At 34.8% G+C, this 20,574-nt stretch overlaps 1 protein-coding gene across 1 annotated transcript; it reads right to left on the reverse strand.

Annotated features, from left to right (window-relative positions):
• Positions 1-4,171: 4,171 nt before the first annotated feature.
• On the reverse strand, positions 4,172-10,540 carry LOC125198557 (ABC transporter B family member 19). The gene is made up of 10 exons (XM_048096875.1): positions 10,006-10,540; positions 9,856-9,910; positions 9,297-9,472; positions 8,888-9,088; positions 8,363-8,622; positions 7,980-8,296; positions 7,669-7,892; positions 6,771-7,590; positions 6,450-6,691; positions 4,172-5,569 (listed from the first exon to the last, which is right to left on the reverse strand). The coding sequence occupies exons 1-10, from the start codon at positions 10,249-10,251 to the stop codon at positions 4,361-4,363; spliced, it is 3,750 nt and encodes a 1,249-aa protein (XP_047952832.1). The 5' UTR covers positions 10,252-10,540; the 3' UTR covers positions 4,172-4,360.
• Positions 10,541-20,574: the final 10,034 nt, after the last annotated feature.

The following is a 20,574-nucleotide window of genomic DNA, read 5'->3' on the forward strand; positions in this document are numbered from 1 at the left end:
CAATATTTAACTCTATGATGATAATTTAATAGTCAAATTTGTCATGCCTGAATTCTATGAATCCAAATTATAGATTGAATAACCTAACAAGTGTCGATGTAAGTAACGTAACAAGTGTCGATGTAAAAGTCACTACATTTTTTTATATGGGATTGTATAACTTAAAGTCCTATTTCATCCAAAATAATCTACAAAGTACTCATAACTTACTGACATGAGATCTAGTTTCTGGTCTTATGGTGTAAAAGGTCGAGCCTTCTCTGAACAACCCCAAATATACATAATTCAGAAAGAGTGATGACATTTGCTTTAGTAGATAATCGGTGTAGGTTTTATGTTGCGGTCTTAATAGATTTTGGTGAATTAGAATGACTGATCATGCTTTTAACCATATTCTCCAATGACTTTGTGGTAGGATTATCAGACACAGTGTAATTAGGCACGATTCTAGATTAACGATGTATTATGCAAGTAATGACGACCAAAAGAAATAAGTAACATACTATTATTGATAATCAAAGATGTTGGACCTCATTTAGAGCTCAATTTTCTTTGATTCGTTGTAAGTGATCGATTTTCTCTGCTAATATCAATAGAACTCATTATATTGAGGGACATAATAATTGATGGATATATAATTGTGTGTTTTGGTATGCTCGTTGCGTATGACTATCACGTGATACTCTATTTTTCTTATGCACTTTTTGACTACTCAATTTTAAATTTAATTTATTTTATGAGTGTAACTCGAAAAAAATAAATGAAGAAAATAAAATCCAAAAGAATGAAAAAGCATAAATATCCTTCATAAGTATTTACGGACTCTACAAATATTCGTATTCATATTGAGTAGATAACAAAATAATGTGTTTGGGTCTGGGCATATGATAATGTATAAATTTCACTCATACATACTGAATAATGCATATAATGTCCTCGACAAATTTGATTCGTCAATGTAAGACAGCCTATAACTTAATCATATCATGTTTTTCCAGATATGAAAACAATAGTAAATGTACAAATAAAACTTGCAGACATAAAAATAAAAGTGTGGGCATCTGAATTTATGCAAGTCCCAAGTGGGCCCTAAATGGTCTGGCTTTAACTATATGGGCTGGGCTATTATTGAGTTTTTGCTTTTATTAAGCCCATTTCATTGCTACTGCCTTTCTTATTTTTGGTTAGATGGGCTACGGTTTAATAATTGACCGAGCCCACTCCATTTTACATAATTTCACTATGTCTGAAACTCCAATAATCTTTTTTCGAGTAGTGATTAACTGATAAGATTTTTTTTTAATAATTGAAATAGAGGAAATGGTATGGATTGAAATGCTCCCACACAAAACTGATCCATAATCCATTGTTTACGAACAATTTCTTTTATATATTTGTATAGCATAAATTCAAATATGCCAAATAGATATCAGATTTAAATATTTTTGTAGTCACTTACTTGAACCCAACAAAACTTTACATCAGCGAATTGACGAAAGTATATAAGTATCTTGAATAAACGAATATAATTTAATTTAATTTAATTTCGATTTTATATGCTGGCAGGCCACGGCCCACGTGATTCAACAGGGTCGAGTTTCCAGAAATGATGAAATAAAGCAGTTAGCACGTGCTCTGCACGTGAAAATAGTTTCAACAAAACAATCATCATTTTGGACACTCATTGCTCTATTTTATAATGTCCAAATATTATGTGGTGCATACAAACCCAAATAAGTGTGATTCGTTTTTGATGTTCAATTCCACCCTTAAAACATTACTATAAATAAATGTAAAAAAAGGTATTAGTATTTTATGTCTTTGTGGCATAACACAATGATACCTAACTCCAGCTTTTTCTTAAAAAAAATTATGATACTGACAGAAAATTTTAATTTTGTTATAATTGTAATGTCTAACTGAATTTTCAATTTCATAGATAATTTAATATTACTATTACTATTACAATTACAATTTAGCTAGTTTAGAAAAATAGAAATTGAGAAGGATCATCTTCTTCGGTCTATGCCTACCCTTTATTTAGATAAACGATTTACGACGAAATAGCAAAATCACATAGATTTTTAAGTCAAGATGTGAAAAATAGGAGTTTTTTACAAAACTGAAATTGGACGAAAGTTTAGTTATTTATTGATTGTTTCCTTTAAACAATGTCATTTTAATTGTCGATTTATTTGCCACTTCGGAATTTAAGAAGGTCACATTTGTAAATTGATAATAAAAATACATTGATAATAAAAATACATTGAAAATTTTGTTCCTGACATCTCATTAATTTAATCCACGAAATTATATGGTTGCATAGTGAAGAACAAGATAAGGGAAAAACATGCAATTAATTATGATCCTTTTTGTTGCATCTTTCTGTTATTTTTATTTAGTCTTTTGAGTATTTATTGTATACTACTCCCTTCATCTCTCATTAAAAGTCACACTTTTCCATTTTAGTCTGTCTCCAATTAAGAGTTACACTTCATTTTTACTAATAAATAGTAAGTAGGTCACACATTCCACTAACTCAATTCACTCATATTTTATTATAAAACTAATATAAAAAAATAGGTCTCACATTCCACTAACTTTTTCAATCATTATTTTTTTTACATTTCTTAAAACCTCGTGTCCGATCAAAGAGTGACTCCTAACAGGGGACGGAGGAAGTACTACCAGAGACCAACGCCAATAGAATTGGCCCAATCAATTTTCCCAACATTCTCATATTTATTTTAACCCATGTGAATTGTCCCTAATTACAGAGTAGATGAAAATTGTTGCACTCAATGTATAAGACTAAGAGAAAGAAAATGATTGAAGTATCATTAGAAAATAAAATTCACTTTATTGAAAAGAGAAACTTACTAATTTTGATGGACAGTATTAAATAGAAGAATATGACTATTTTTTATGGATAGAAATAATAACGAATAAGTCAATTTAAAACAAAAGTCTACCAATTTTTATGACTAAAGTATATAGTATATCATATTAGATTCATTTTGAATTGACACATGCAAAGTGTTAGCAACCTATATGCGTAGTATATTGCTATCTAGTATTGTTAAAAGCCTGAGTTAAGAAAAAGCAAATTACTTTCATGTGGAAAAAGCTGGTAGGGCACAACTTTACTAGAGGTGGACCTGGCCATACATCCATTATTTTGCTATAACAAGTAGTCTCTAGAAAAATAACTAAAATACTAGTGGTATGTTTTAAGACTTTATAATGTTTTGATTTCATGTCATCATCTAACAAAATTCAACAAAATAATCTATGTGAATATGATCTAAATTCAAAATCAAATAAATATAACAGTGAAAAAACTAATTTGTTGCATTATTTCGTTCCAACTTTTGATCCGATTGAATCCTATCGGTTAATACGCTATTTTTAACATCCATGTGTATGTCAATTTGATGCGTAAACAATATAAATTACACAATTCAATCAGAGAAAGCTAATAAATCTCTTAATGAACATACATATTATTTTATCAAACAAAAGAATGATTCTAATTTTTTTTCTCATGGTTTGAACGTTCTGAACTCTTTCGGTTTGCAAAATTGTATCCGGGATTAAATTTATAGTGTATTTAGTTCATAAGATTCAATCCCACAGCTCAATCCTAAATGGATAATCATGGGATAATTAGTAATAGCTAATCCCTTATAACTAAAATAATCTCACAACTCAATCTTAGATTGTATCTTGGTATTATTTTATTTTGGAAACCGAACACCACCTTAACATATTAAATGAACATAAACTATTATCTGCACACATTAATTAAAGTCTAATTGTAATGAATTAAAACCCTATATCGTAGTTTAATCCATATAGGAGTATGATTCAATAATAATGTCCTTTCCTTTTGTTTTCCTTTTTAGAGTTAGTTCATTTGCGCATTCACATGCATCATTCTCACCTTTCTTTTATGAATCCTTAGTAACATGCTAGGATCTGTCAACATTGTCTCTTGCCTTTTTCTCATAAAATTTAGACAACTCCTTTTTCTTACTAGTTTTGATCATTCGTTCCATCAAACGTCGAGCACGTGATCGTGCTTGTGTGCCCTTCCCGTAGTTTACGTCGCCATCTCCCAACTTTTTTTCGCTCACACAATCGATACGAGACAAGTTTCCTTACACTGAAGTTCGTTCGAACGTGGTTATATTGATTTTAGCACACTTGAGAATGGAGTGGTCATTCTTGAAAATACAGTCCTCACATCATCACAATATCTACATCTAATCACCATAACAAAATAAATTTTGAAAAAAAAGGAAAGTGAAAAAAAAAACAAGGGTTAATTAATAAAGCCGTTGCTAGGTTGAATTCATCTTCATATGCGATGATGTTGCAGTTGGAGTAGCCTCGAGTAAGCCCCCTCCGGCCGGCTCACGAGCTCGCCGTGGCTGCCCTGCTCGACAATTCGTCCATCTTGCACCACGCCGATGTTGTCCACCCCTCGTATGGTGGAGAGCCGGTGCGCGACTAGCACGGTGGTCCGCCCTCTCATCAGCCTCTCGAGCGCCTCCTGCAGGACGCACTCCGACTCGGCGTCGAGGGCGCTCGTAGCCTCGTCGAGAAGTAGGATCGAGGGGTCCTTGAGCACGGCCCGCGCTATTGCGATCCGCTGCTTCTGCCCGCCTGAGAGCTGGACGCCTCGCTCCCCGACCGGGGTCTTGTAGCCCTCGGGCAGCCCGCTGACGAACGTGTGCACGTTTGCGGCGCGCGCCGCCTCGATCACCTCGGCCTCGGTCGCTCCGTCTTTCCCGTAGGCGATGTTGTCGAGAATGCTGGCGGCGAAGAGGGCCGGCTCTTGCTGCACGAGGCCGATCTTGAGCCGGAGAGACTTCAGGTTCAATCTCCGAATATCTCTCCCATCGATCATGACTTTACCGGAGAGGGGATCGTAAAACCTCTCGATCAATGCTATCACCGAGCTCTTCCCCGACCCGCTCGCTCCCACGAGCGCCTGGCTCTGCCCTGCCCGAATCCTAAGGCTCAAGTCCTTGAACACCATCACGTCGGGACGAGAAGGGTAAGCAAAGTCGACATGACGGAGCTCAATGTCACCGCGAACTGAATCAACAGTCTCCGCCTCTGGATCATCTGGATCAATCCTCGTGGACCGGTCTAAAATCGAGAAGACCGAACCGACGGCTTCTCCACCCCTGATGATTTCGGGTGCGAGGCTGACCGTCTCCGCAACCGAATTAGCTGTGATGACCAAGACCACAAACACCTTGATGACCTTCGAAAAGGTTGATACGCCCTTGCTAACTAGGTGTGCACCGTACCAAAGAATCAAAGCTTCGGATCCGTAAAGAGCCAGCTGAGAGAGACCGAACAGGAAACCCGAAGACATGCTACGCGCGAGGCTCCGACGCTGAGGGAGACGAAGCTCGTGGCAGAACAGAGAGAGGATCTTTTCTTGCGCATTGAACGCCGCCACGGTTCTAATGTTGCTCACTCCTTCCCCTGCGATCATGCTCGTTTTCGCATGTGCCTTCGCAGTGTCCCCGGCAAACCCTTTGAGAGAGAGTTGCTGCCACATTCAAGACCAACAAATCATCAGATACACCATCACATATCGAAATTCACATCCATTATCTCACAACACATGAAAACATCAAACAACAACAGGCATTGAAAAAAAAAAGGAAAAAGAAAGTAAATTGAAACATAAAATAGATATAGTATTTAATTGGAAAGTGAAAAAGATGTGCTATCACGAGATAAGAATCTCTGGTCTGGCAAGAAATAGTTAATGGGAGTGGAAGAAGAGGCCATATTCAAATCAAAGACTGGCATTACAGCAACAAGATTGGGGCCCAGAGACATAAAAACTGACGCTCACTGCTCTCTATAATGGCAGAAACAAGGTTAAAAAGCTTCAGTTTTGCTACAGTAAAAGGTTAATAGTTAAAAGAATTGACTGAGAAACCAATATTCAACAATGTCTGCTACCACCACAGTCCACATATGACTCGGATAAGAAACCTGCACACTTCTCAGTCTCTTTGGGGCTGATGCAATAATGCAATCCTCTCTCTGTTATATGTGTGTTTTTTGTTTGTTATGTGTATAGTTCAAAGTTCAAACTGTGCGAGTTTCAAGGAGTCATGGAGCAGGTTTGAAGGAAGGAAGGAAGCACGTGTGAAGCACCATTCCCACGTTTGTATTCACTTCCTTGTCTTCTTGTGTTGGAATTAGGATTCCAAGATTCAATTTTTATGACAATTTGTAATTACCATTCTGTCCTCTCTCTAGGGTCTTATTAACTTTCAAATACCATCAAAGAAGCAATTTTTATGGGAAAAGAAGCAAATTTTATGGGAAAGTTAATACCTGAGCAAAGTTAATTGTTATGGGCCTTATTAACTTTCAAATACCAACAAAGAAGCAGTTTTTATGAAAGTTAATACCTGAGCAAAGTTTGCTAGGACTAGGAGAGGGAAGGTGCCCAAGATCAGTAGTGAGACTCTCCATTCGACAATGAAGGCGACGATGAATGAAGTCAGAAGCGACGTCATGTTCTGAAGCACCACCGATATCCTCTCTGCGATGGCAGATTTCACGTCCGCTGCATCGGTGGCTAATCGGGCTGCGAGGAGGCTCGAGTTGTTCTCCTCCTCGTCGAACCATGCCACTTCGTTCCTCAAAATCGCTGAGAATGATTTAAAAAACTAATGTCAAGAGGCTAATTTTCTAATATGTACAAAATGAACAAATGTAACATAATATACCTGCAAGCATCATCCTTCTTACTCTTGTGGTGAGGTTCTCTCCCATGATGCTGAAGAAGTAGTGCTGAATGAGATACGCGACGACAGCGTAGAGACCGGCTCCGATGTATATGAAGACGTACTCCTTCGTCTTCCGTTCCATGGCAGTGGGGTTGCGATAGTAGAAAACCTCGATCATGTTACTCATCACGATAGCAAAAGTTGGGCCGATGAATCCGGAAAGGACCGATCCTACGGCTCCCATGATCGAATATGGCCATTCGGGAGCATTGAGCGTGAGCAGCCTGCAGAAGTAACCGGCCGGTGCGGGGTTCTTCCTTTCGGTTTCGGCATTTGACACCATCTCGATACGACCATCAGCGCCCGTGCTGTAGGAATAGCTCAAGTTTCTTAGGCTACCTGACCGGAGGCTAAGAGACTTTGTCGACAACGAGTGACTCAGGCGCGTTGAGCGTGTGCGACGGGTTGAAGGGTTCGATAAATCTCTGTTACCCACCATTTCTTGGAATCTGATCAATGATGCATAGGCACCAGCTTTGGAGATCAGCTCTTCATGTGTTCCGGTTTCAACAACCTGCCCTTGCTGAATAACTGCGATGGAATCGACGTTTCTTATTGTTGATAGACGGTGCGCCACAACAACGGTAGTCCTCCCGATCATCAGACGATCCAGAGCCTCCTGAACGATGCTCTCGGAGCTTGCATCCAGTGCGCTAGTGGCTTCATCAAGAAGAAGTATCTTTGGGTCCTTCAGCATTGCCCTTGCAATCGCTATTCTCTGCTTCTGTCCCCCGGAGAGCTGCACGCCACGCTCCCCAACCTGAAATCAGATTGAGCATGTAAACTTAAACCAAACTCAGCTTATCTGTTGCATGACTACATCAAAAACGAAACAAACCTGAGTGTTGTATCCGTTGGGAAGCAAGGTGATGAAGCTGTGGGCATTAGCAGCGGATGCAGCAGCCTCAACTTCTGCCATGGTCGCGTCGGGCTTCCCATAGATAATGTTTTCGAGTATCGTGGTTGCAAAGAGAGCCGGTTCTTGGTTCACCAAACCAATTTGATTGCGCAGCCATCTAAGCTGCAGTGTCTTGATGTCAACATTGTCCAGCAAAATCTCACCTGTCCATTTGCACAATGTTATAGGAAAATCAATCGACTGGTATTTTGATACTCGCCCTAAAACTGTAAAAGAGCTTATCAACTTACCCTGATTAGGATCGTAAAATCTCTCTATCAACGAGACCACGGTGCTTTTCCCCGAACCACTACCACCAACTACAGCCACTGTCTTTCCAGCAGGAAAGAAAATGGAGAAGTCTCTGAAGATGATCACATCAGGTCTAGATGGATAACTAAATGTCACATTCTTGAACTCAATGTTTCCTCTGATGTCACTCAAGCAGTTGCCATTAAACGTGTCGTCAACTATGGTCGGTTTTTGCTTGATTATCTCCATCAACTTGTATCCAGCAGCTTTCCCTTTGCTGAACGCTCCAAGATTTGAAAACGACTGGCCCAAGCTCCTGCACACAAACTATCAGAACCCTTGCCTAAGAAAAAATTGAGCAAGTTTTAGCAATTTATCTTACATGCCACCAACAATGGCAGAAAAGATCGCCGTGAACGCCTTGCCACCATCCGTCTGTCCGTTTCTGATGAAAACACCGGCATACCAGAAAACAAGAGCCCACGACATGCATGCTATGCCATAGGTGCATCCTAATCCAAGCCCTTTAGCCATCCCAGCTTTGTACCCCAGTTTTAACGTGTTGTGGATCAAGTCTGAATATGCACCAAGGGCTTTCGTCTCACCAACATAGGAGTAAACCGTCCTAACTTGTGCAATGGACTACATTTACACAAAGAGTAAAGTAAATTGTCAAATGTCTGCAATGATGCAATCAAGCCACCACCATTGGCATCTTAAAACTAACAAAGTAACAAATGATTTAACATCATTCCAACTGTAGTAGTGCATGAAAATAGGCTCAATAAGGCTCTAGGTGAAGCTTCTTTAATTAACATTTCCACAGAAGAAACATGGTTGTGCAGTGCAAAAGCATTACAAAAAGTAGCAAAATGAAAGTAATGTGATCATTTTGCCCCAAACTCACCTGCTCAGCAATTATATTAGCATTTGCATATGATTCCCGACTCTTGGAGGTGAGCCCCGTGAGAGTGTACGCGTACAAACCACCGGCAAAGGCAATGCCGGGAATCACAGCCACACTGAGTAGAGCCAGCTTCCACGCCGATACAAAACCAACCACCAGCCCGGCCAAGAACGTCGAAAGATAATGAATGAAGTTGCCAACCTATAACCCCCAAGCACACAAAGAACACATTCAACTAAACTTTCACCAAAACTACTACAGTAGATATATAAAATAAAGTTACTTCTTTTAACATAAGCTCAACCTCACAGCATTAAATGCTAGTTCGATCTAGATAGATGATTCTTACCGTTAGAAACACAGTAAATGCACAACAAGAAAGGAATAATGCATATATCAAGATTTCTACCTTCTCACTAATGGCATCTTGAACAAGTAGAGTATCAGTTGAAACACTGAAAACGATATCACCGGTTCTAGCATCGGTGTCGAAGAATCCGACATCCTGCCTCAGCACAGCCTCCAAATACTTCTTCCTCAAAGTGCCAGCTTGCCTCTCACCGGTGTACATCCAACATGCGATTTCTGTACATTTGAGACAAGTAAGAATGAGCAAGAATGATACCAAAATTGATGAGTATGATCCAAGTGCAGAAAGGTTACAAATGGGAACTCATTAAATTCTCGAGTATCAGCATGGATGGAGATATGTGGTGAGATGAAATAAAAGGGGGGAAATTTTCAAGATTTGGACAGGTGATGAGGATCAAGACAAAGAGACGGTCCACGGACCACGTGCCACTGATCCGAATTGAACTGGCTAACACAGTACCAAATAATTAAAAAATTGAATTAAAAACACCACCCCACATTAATTTGCACACGAAAAACAACATATTTTAAAAAACAATTGCCAAAATCAAGAAACAGAAATTGCTAAAGAAATCTGAGGGATCACAAATTCAAACCTGCGTAGGAGGAGAAGCAGACCACGAGTCCAAGATACACGAAATACAGAGCATACTGCACCAAACAAAGCAAAACAAAACATGGCCTTCAGATCTGATCAATGAGTAGTAAAATCAAATCAAGAAGTTAATATACTATAAAGTTTGAACCTTTGAAACTTCATGGGTCATCTTGTGCAAATCCATCTGATTCTTCCCGAAGCCATTGACCATCTCGCCGAAGAGGAGGAAGAAAACGGGCATGGAGGAGCCGTGCACGACGGCGCCGAGGCTGCCGGCGATCATCAGCACGACGTCGTACTTGTCCGCGAACGAGAACAGCTGGTAGAACGGCAGGCTCTGCTCCTTCTTCTTCTCCGACTCCGGCATTGCCTTCCCGTCGCCCCCCTCCGCCATTTTTTTCAAAACTTGAAGAAGTTAAAAATCGAGTCTTTAGCAATTGGGGCGAGTAAAGATGCTAGCTTTCCGCCGCCGGCGACGAACCCAGCTCGATTAAGGGCGGTGCATGGCTATGCTTCTGCTGGGTCTTTCCCTTTTCAGCATATCAAGAAAGGAATATACGAATCTTGAAAGAAAATGGAATAATGGGATTGGATTGGATTGTTGTAGTAAATTCGCCCAAGCTGTGGAGGGAGAGAGGGAAATGGAGTTGGGTTTTACCGGAAAGAGAGAGAGAGAAGCAGCTAGTGTGAGGAAGGAGAGAGTGAGTGTGGGAAGAGAGAGAGTGGGTGTACTTATAGAGGTGAAGGGGGTGATCAGATTTAACTAAGGTTAAAGGGAATCTGGGAAACACATTGATATATGTGAGACTCCATCTCTCTTTACTATTTTTATCTTGCTGTCAATTTTTGCAGTGGCTCAAGGTGTTTTTAATTTTTTGGAATTATTTTTATGGGGAAAATCTTGAAAATTTTTTATTAGTGGATTTTAGCATGAGTAATTATTTTCTTTCATATTGCTAATGATTCTTGAAAACCGAAAGCATTAAGTGGGGATGATGATTTGGATTTTGGTTAGGTCTAGTTGGAAATAGAGACATCGAATGATCTTTTAATAGGGGTGGACTGCAAATTTAGTATTTGGTGAATATAGAAGGTATAATACGATCATTTGTAAAATTAAATTGCATTAGAGATTTAAGTATTAAATAAGATTCCAATTTTGTTGAGGTCTTTTTTTCACTTTTAAGATCATTTCCTTTTCATTTTGTTATTTTCAGCTCATTTGGTCATTTTCATCATCTCTTTTCTTATAATCCCATTCCCCTTTCTTAATCAGTAACTTCGTTTTACGCTAAAAAGTCAACTTATATTAACTGGAGAATATAAAAATTTAGGATCCATCTTATTAAATTATTTATAAAAATTAAAACGTGACTAATTTTGGAGTATGATCTATTATGAAAAAAGAAGATTACTACTATTAACAGAAGTAGTATAAATTGAATTTTTAATAGAATTGAATTTTTAAGTGTCATTTACTGAACTAGCAAAGTATGACCAACAAAATTTATACTCCTCTGCTAGTACTGCATTTAATTACTAATAATTAATCTTAGTGTATGTACCTAATATGGGAATGAAATTTCGTTAAAAAGAGTTGATATGAAAATGTCGACATCCATAGGGCAAATATAGTTTGTTATACTGTCTCCATATTTACATACATACGTAAAATAATTAAAGCACTAACTATGGTCTCGTTAAAATCCCGTGGGTAAAATTGAAGCACTATTAAGTTAATTTGTCTTATTTTGTTAATATGTTTCAATGTAAATAATGTGTAATTTTAGCAAAAATGGGCATAGTAGGATTGTTTGTAGTAGTACTAAAGGTTTTCATACAATAATAGTAAAGCTCGAAACAATAACAATTAACGAGTTCCAAAATTTAAAATATTTTACTTTCAACACATCTAGTAAATTTAATACTAATATCTAATAAACACATGGAATATAAATTCATACTAGAGAATACTTTTATTAAATTTAGAATATAGTGTTACTAACAAGCATATAATATGAAAATAAAGAGCGGTGCTATAATTTGTGCATTTAATATATTCTGAGCTCAAATCAGACCATTCTCCCTGCGTTATAGTTAAAGATATTGGTGGAACCCCGTTTGGAATGGACACACACACACACTTCAATTTGATTGTGCATTTATTGCGTCTAAAAGGAGATATTTTTGTTTTCCCATATAAAAATCGAGCAAAATAATCAAAGTGGAGTGATGATAGGAACAAGATGTTGATAATTTATTTGGATTTGAGTTCAATAAAAGCTCATTTAAGCTTGTATAGTAAAATTTGTTATGGCTAAAGAATCAAGTTTGTTGGGTTATGAACTATAATTAGACCAAATTAAAGTTATTTCCTACACAAAAATGGTTACAGTAGGAGCTTATGACACTTAAACTCTTTGTTAAATACTCTTTCGTCCCATAATAAGAGTATATTTGATCATTTATGTTCGTCCCACAATAAGAGCTTTATTTCACTTTTACCGTAGAGGGTTCATAGGTCTCACATTCCACTAACTCACTTCACTTACATTTTATTATGAAACTAATATAAAAAATGGGCACATATTCTACTAATTTTTCCAACCCAATATTATTTACATGTTTTAAAATCTGTATCCACATCTAATGTGAAGATGTGATTCCCATTGTGAAACGAAAATAGTAGTAATAAACAAATACTCTAACCGTCTCTTTCTATTTGTCCCATTATTTTTATTTTAGAACTCATTTATTAAATGTTACTCTTTTATTGTTGCTGGTAAATGTGATAAATGATGGAAGACTGATTTGAGTAAAATGTGAATTTAAGATATCCAACCGATGAATGTCTTCTCTATAAATACATAGATCTAGAGATAGGTATAGGTAGATAGGTAGAGATGAATAGATAACAATATATTTGGCTCGATTAGATTTGACTATACAAAGTTCAGGACATTTAGCCCTAAACAAACATGAGTGTTTAATTGAGCCACATCCCACATACTATTAACAACAATTAGGATTCAAAAATAAGATTGTCGGTTTTAATTTTCTAGTTATGTGGCATGCGTTCTAATTGATAATCCTGTCTGAATATAATTATGATTTTGGCGAAATGTATGAAGAAAAAAACAAACACTAACAATTATATTATTTCACATGAGCAGTTTGCTTGTCTATTATGTCTACCTTTTGTAATAAAACCAAGTGTAGCATACAAGCAGCTACGATTAATCATTTAGCCCATATTTAGTTGTCAGGATTATGTCTGGGAAAGTAATCTGATTCTTTAAATTTTAAATTATTGTGTTTGTAAAACAGTTTTTAATCAAACTGGTAAAGTAATCAGAATCCGAGAACAAGGAAAATTAATTTTCTAGCGATTCTCAATCATAACTTTTCTTAGGTATTATTTTTCCAAGCTTTTAGGATTTGTACATATTTAAGCAATACAGCTATAGTTATTATTATTATTATTATTTACAATGTTTTAAAAATAATTTAAAATTATAAATCATACTTAATTTCACTATAATAAATAACTATAACTAAAATTATCATAATTATAACTATAATTTATAATATTTCATAATAGTAATTAATAATTTATTAATAATTAGTAATTAAAATATAATTATATTATATAAATTAAATAATTAATAATTATTATTTTATTTTATAAATTAATAATTAATCAACAAAGTCATAGTGCAATTCTAATTTATAAAATTTATTCAGTTATAATATCCGTAAATATTATATTTATTATTATAATATATGAGTATAGTACTCCATGTAACTATAATTATAATTATATTACTATATATTACGATGGATAATCCATATTTAAACTATCCATCGTAATAATAAATATAATAATATAAATATTAGGAGTATTATTTATAATTAAAAATTTATTAAAATTTTTATAATATTATTCTTTTGTAACAAATATAAATAATAATAAGTATATTTTTAGTATGGTGTTTAAATTAAATATAAATTTAAAATCTTGATATTGTCCAAACACAGTAAAGTAAAGTTACTAGGAATCATATTCTCGGGATTCATTTTCCCAGGAATCATTTTCCTGCCAACCAAACATGGCCTTATTTATATATATATATATATATATATATAATTAATAATTTTCCCATCCATGTACAAGTTTGCAATACATTTTCGGGTATGACAAAGTTTTTATGATAAATAGACTCTTGATTTACCATGCTTGACCTCCTCCCTGCTCTATTAGATCAGGGTAAGTGAGAGTATGATCAAAAGTTTTTTTTTTATCAAAAATTGATTCATTGAAAAAATATTTTATTTCGTATTTTTGTTACTTGTACTTTTAGTTTCATTTTTTTTGCCTTTGTACTGAGAAATTTAAATTTTGTCTTATGTACCTTTGATTTACTTTACCCATGAACACTAAGGGCAAAAACCCAAAACAACTATAGTATAGTGGGTGAAAAATAATTTACTAAAAGTACATCGAAGGAGTTCCAAAATAAATAGCAAAAAGTGGGATTTTTTTTCTCAAATAATACTAACAAAAGAATGTACTACACAGACGACAAATGTATATATATAGGAGCAAAACGTGCCTTTTTAGTTTTTACCTCCCATTAATTTACTTTGCACCTATTAAAATACAATATATTGGAGTAAACCATCCAATAAAAATACAGGAAAAAAAACATAAACAGTTCAATTAGTATTACTGTATTAGGACATAATTAATTTGTGTAAATCATGCTTTGTTCTTTTAAGCAAAAGCGTATAAAGACAAATATGCCCTTAAGATGGCCAAACTTTGTGCTTGAAGCATCCAGTCAAATGACAAATATGCCCTTAAGAGAAATTTTTCAATGAATAAAAGGACAAATCTTCCAATAGTGCATTTTGGTCGAAAAAAGACTATATATGATAGCCATACCCTAGTTCATATGTGTATCATGTCAAAAATCGTTACATTAATATTTAGGAATGTTTTTTTTTCTTCACGAGTATTCCTCAGGCGACACAACCATTTTATCATCACATCGGATATGTATAAAATATTACTACTTTCTTTTGTCCAATAATAGGGTACAATAATGAAGATGGTATTAATTTTATTAAAATATTATGTGGATATTTGTTTAGTGAAGAAGATAGTCTATCAAGGACAAATTATAAATTAAGATAGTGAGCCGTATGCATTTTTTAGGGGTATCATGAGGAATTGAGGATATATTTAAGGTGGGGTATTCAAACAAAAGTTAGCACACACTTTGTGGGAGCTTAATAAACTGTAAAATATTGAAATTTTACTATTGTTTTTATGTTACATAATAACTACATAATCTGATTATAATTATAAATTACTTCCATTTTAATTACAATTAACCCAATGTTTAATTTACTCCCAAGTCCCAATTGGTAAGTTCGGGTGTCTACTTTATGGATTTTTTGGTGTTAACTTATTTTACCGATTGGATTTTGCTAGACATTAATTCCAATAACACAATGATCATATCATTGATTTAGATTGATCGATGTCGTCCCTCATCCTTTCATAGTCTACAATGACATATTCATTTACTTTTTATATTCCTCTAAGGGTATCTCCACCGGCGCCCCTCCCGGTCGCCCGTTGGCGACGTCCGACCGGACGTCCGCCGTAGGGAGCGGGAAGGGCGTCCACGCCCGTCCCGAGTGCCCGTCGGATGGCCTCGCCCCTCAGCCCGACGTCCTACCTGACGTCCGCCACTGTGGCGTGGGTAGGACGTCCCACTCGGACGTCCCACCAAAAATTAATTAATTAATTTATTTTTTAAAAAAAAACTCTATAAATACGGCTCGTGTCGAAATTTTAATTAGTAAATTTTAATTTTAATTGTGAATTTATTAATTTTATTGCGGGAAGTTCTAGTGGGAAGTCCTAGTGAAATGGGAAGGGCTAGTGCTGACGTGACAGACAGTTTTTGTGGGAAGGGCTAGTGGAGGTCCTAGTGGGAGGGGCGCCACCGGAGACACCCTGACAATAGTCGGTTTCAAAAATATGATAAGATCACATTTTACAATTTTCATATTCTTCCAAATTGAATATACTAATATTGCAAATATAAATTGCATGTATATGCACTATAATAGTACAATTAAGCACTAGTTGTGGAACAATGACATTAATAAAACTCCAAAATTGTCCTGCAGTACCATCACACATGGGAATAGACTCAACAATTTTGAAGTTAGACATATATCGCTTTCCTTGGTTGTGATATTTCGTTTGAGGCCCCCCATTTTCCTAATAATTATATTCTAACACATGCTCTATACACCACAACTTTTACGGTCGAATATGATAAAACGCTAAAGTCTTATTTGAAGCATCAACATAAACACCGTGAATCCCCATATAAAAGTTTTAATTAACTCCCCTTGTTTCTTAGGAGAACGCCAAAATCAATCCAAACACTGTCCCACTCACGTACTCTAATTCTTGTATTCTACCATACCGTTTTTCTTTTTTACATGTTTCCTCCATCTACAATCAATAATTTTGGTAGATATTAAAAGTTTTATTGACATAGAGACTACTGATTATAAATGATAGAAATATCAGTATCAACTAAGCTTCATTTGGTACACATATATTGAGTTGAGTGAACACTGATTTGGAACAAAGCTTAATCTGGGAAATACGAAACGAAATAACTAAGTGGAGTTTCTACCCTTTAATTTGTACCATAGTAATTGATCATTTAGTATGAGTCCATTTTAAATAATTTTCGTAGACTAATATATGTCGTTGGTTAATTCCATATTAGGGTATAGGTAGTACTATAGTAGGATTTTATTTGACATAGATTAGTAGTTTGTTAGTCTATTTAGTTACAGTTTCTAAATGTATTTAAGCATATATTATAATTGGTTATATAGAGAGGGGGCAATGCATGTGCTCAAAGGTCACATCGATCATAGGTTTGCGATATTGCAAAATATGATATTCCTCCAATTATGAGAGGGTGTCAAGGATTCTCAATCCTGATTTTATGCAACCACACTAATTTTGGATAATTGATTTGTGGCATAGTATGTTTTAAGTTTTATTTCATTATTCCACATTTCCACTTAATTACTATACTATTATTATTTTTTGTGTGTGGTGATTTATAATTTTACGTAAGCCTCATAAATCACGGAGTATATAATATAGTCAAAACCTAAATAAATAATATTGTATATCTAATTAAATCCTAATTTGTGAGATTCTTTCCCCCCCCACCCCTAAGGTCGATACATTAAGGCGGCAAGCACGGGCTCATGCTAATAAAGAGGTTCATGACAAAAAATTGTTGTCATTTTATGTATGTTCATTGCAACATTTTATACTGTACATTATTTTACATAAAATCTCAACTTTTTTTCTATTTCGTTAAATATCAAAACTATTCTTTATTGGGTTCATTAGGGTCCATTATTGGAAAATAGCCTTTATCGAAAAAAAAAATAAGAAAATGAATTAAATTTTCCCAATTAAACCAACCCCGTTCTAGCTAGAAGGGAAAGATCTTGGTTTTTCTTCATAAAATATTATGGTACTATTATTAAATCACTCACTCATACTAAATACTCACATACACTTCCGAAATTGTTTTAGTCACGAATCACAAGTCAACATACAAAAATAAACGGAGTATACTAGTAGTAGTATATATAAATATAATTGTGAATGTATATAAAATTTATAATATAATTATAACATATGCGATATACTAGATATGTTGAAATTCATAACTTAGCTTAATAATTTAAGATAAAACTTATATTAAGCTTAATTAGTTATATTTAAATTCTAAAAGTGGACAATAGAAAAACTCATTAAATGATGAAATTTGGACAGATTTTGTCTATACTTTTTTTTGGAAAAAAATAAAATTGCCTGACCACATTATAAAAGCTATCAATAATTGGATTCTTGAGACGAAAAGTATAATGTATAGATCTCATGCATGGGTGTAAAAATGCCATAGAAACGTGGGAGGAGAAAAGGAAAAAACATATTATGAAGATCATATATGTAGAATGGTCCATATAGCTATTTTATTCGTAGCTAGACGCTATGTATAGAGTAGCATCTTTCTTTAGAATTATGATATCGTACGTAGTAGGAGTAGTATTTATTAATTTAACTTAAATATTCCTAAGCCACTCCATGATTAATGCATATGATAGCGTTTAATTTCGTTCGCCTACTCAATTAAAAATTCCATAAATTATAGCGAGTATTGAAGGTTTTTGAATCCCAAGTTCTGTATTTCCCTTTTAATAGAGAGAAATATACGAACAATCGTATATTTAGAGATGCCAATCAAGCCAATTTGTTGGATTTCGAGTCATGGACAGTCAAGCCAAGGTCCAAGTCATAATTCTGAACCCCGGATAGAAAATTACTCCATTTCCTTAATAACCATGTTATTGCAACAAACAATAGGCCATGTTTTAATCAAGACACTTGATCTCCCATTAGATGCAAACTCGAACGTCATTACACATGTCACAACATTTGAAATAAAATCTTACAATTATATTTGGATTACATGTCTTGAACTAGAGTATCATAGTTGGTAAGACGATTCTCCTTCATCTAATAAATCAGAGAGTTTGAGTCATCATGTGGTTAACAGGAAACATTATTGATCGTGTTTTAGAAGAAAGAAAAAAAAAACTAAACTAACATCTTTCATCTATCACACAAAATCCTCGACATAGGTATGTGCGATTGTCTAGCATCTATTAAAGATGTGATTTGAAATATATTAAGGATTAATCAGTGTGAAAAGACTCAGAAAATGAGGGCGGCCGCTCCTCCACTAATCATAATTTAACATTACAAAGTACATGTTTAAGTTAGATTAAGTCACAAAACAGACCCTAATGGTCTGCTAATTCTTTGACAAAAGTTTGAATCTTTTGTTACTGGGTGCCCGTGGTCTCTCATTAAAGTTTTATTGCATTAAAATGTATTAATTTGAGTTTAAGAATTAGGGTTTTGGAGTGAAAGTAAGTTGGCTTTATTGGTTGTGGTGTAGCAGCTTTTGGGGACAACAGATAAGCCATGGTTAAATAAATTAATCATATTTTATATTTTCCCATTAGCAGCTTGTGTAGGGTTACTATCTTCTAGCCATGTGCTTAGTGCTATGAAGCTTCATTCAAGATTCTATAACTATGTTACTTCCAAAAATCTTCCTGTCACTTAAGATTAAACATTTTCATGATAATACATCTTGAATTGTTGATTAGTTTGATTATTAAAAAGGGTTTTAATTTTTAAAATCCATAACCTTACTCCAAATGCACAACATTTTCAGTAAACACAAATCATGTATGCTTATATTCAAAATTGAAATCAATGAGTCTAGAAAAGGCAAGAGATAGCTAGTAAAGGTGGTAAAGAAGCCCATAAACAAGTACAAATAATCGCTGAGATTGAAAAGGTAAAGCTGAAATCCAGAGATGCAAAGTGTGAAAATAATTCAAAGACTGATATATATATATGAAATAGAAATGGTCCACCATATGAAGTGTAAGTGTGTAACTAAATAAATTATTTGAGTCACATTTTTATAACTAACCTGGCCATGTGTTATGGGCCCAATTCGAATGGGAAAAACTAGATTAATTATTAATTAATGACAGACAATTATCTTATGTATCACATCAAATAATATGTATGCTAAAGAAGATCAATTTTATTAGAGTTTCGAAATTTCACCATCATGAGCTAGCCTAGAGAATTGGTAGAACTCTCGACACAGAAATTCACAAACCCTAGAATTCTCAAAGTTAGCATGAAATGATTGCTTGGCGTGACAGTCTTCTTTTGACAATTGCTCATGATCCATCATTGGCATATTTCTAGCTTCCATTTGCTATGCACATCTTCTCCTTGGAAGTTTCATACTTTTGAAATTAAATGGAGTATTATAAATAAATGGAGTAATACTTGAAGGCAAATGACACCTAGTTTATGTACGAAATTAACAAAAACGATGAGCTACATGTTTTTTTTTAATAAAAAAACTCCCGGGATTCAATTTTGTCTACGTGCTAGAATTTTTTCACTTCATGTGGTGATAATGGTCTCGTCCACATGCGGTTGATGTAGTATTCTCTTCTTATATAGCACTTTCACTCCAATTAACAAACTTATAAGGACATAAAATTAGAGACGCTTTTAAAATGGCCAAAATTGATGACATAAATAAAATCGAATTTAACTTGTAAGTTGATGACACAATTGTCCATTACACCTTAATTTTATGGAACACTTTCATTTAGGACCCTTAATTTTAATTGTGACGTTAATAATGGAGACGTTTTTTTTAAAAGCTTAACCAACATATTTAGAAATACAGTTTAACGTACTTTCTTTAGTGTGTATAGTGATTCTATTTACATTTGATGTACTTATTCCTTAACGAACATTTAATGAACTTTATCAATAGTGTTTTCCAATGCAGACTACGAATTGGTGTCTCATAAGTTGAGCAATGGAATGCCTGTCTTTTTTATCTATATGTAGTTAAAATGTTGAAATTTTCATTACATTATTATGTAGTTTAAAGATTAAAAGATAACTAACGAGTGGTTGAATTTTCAAACTTTCCATATAGAGATCAAGATAGCGATTTGACAGTCTTCAAATATAAGTCTCACA

Source organism: Salvia hispanica, unplaced genomic scaffold, assembly GCF_023119035.1.
Source record: "Salvia hispanica cultivar TCC Black 2014 unplaced genomic scaffold, UniMelb_Shisp_WGS_1.0 HiC_scaffold_167, whole genome shotgun sequence".
Classification (NCBI taxonomy): domain Eukaryota; kingdom Viridiplantae; phylum Streptophyta; class Magnoliopsida; order Lamiales; family Lamiaceae; genus Salvia; species Salvia hispanica.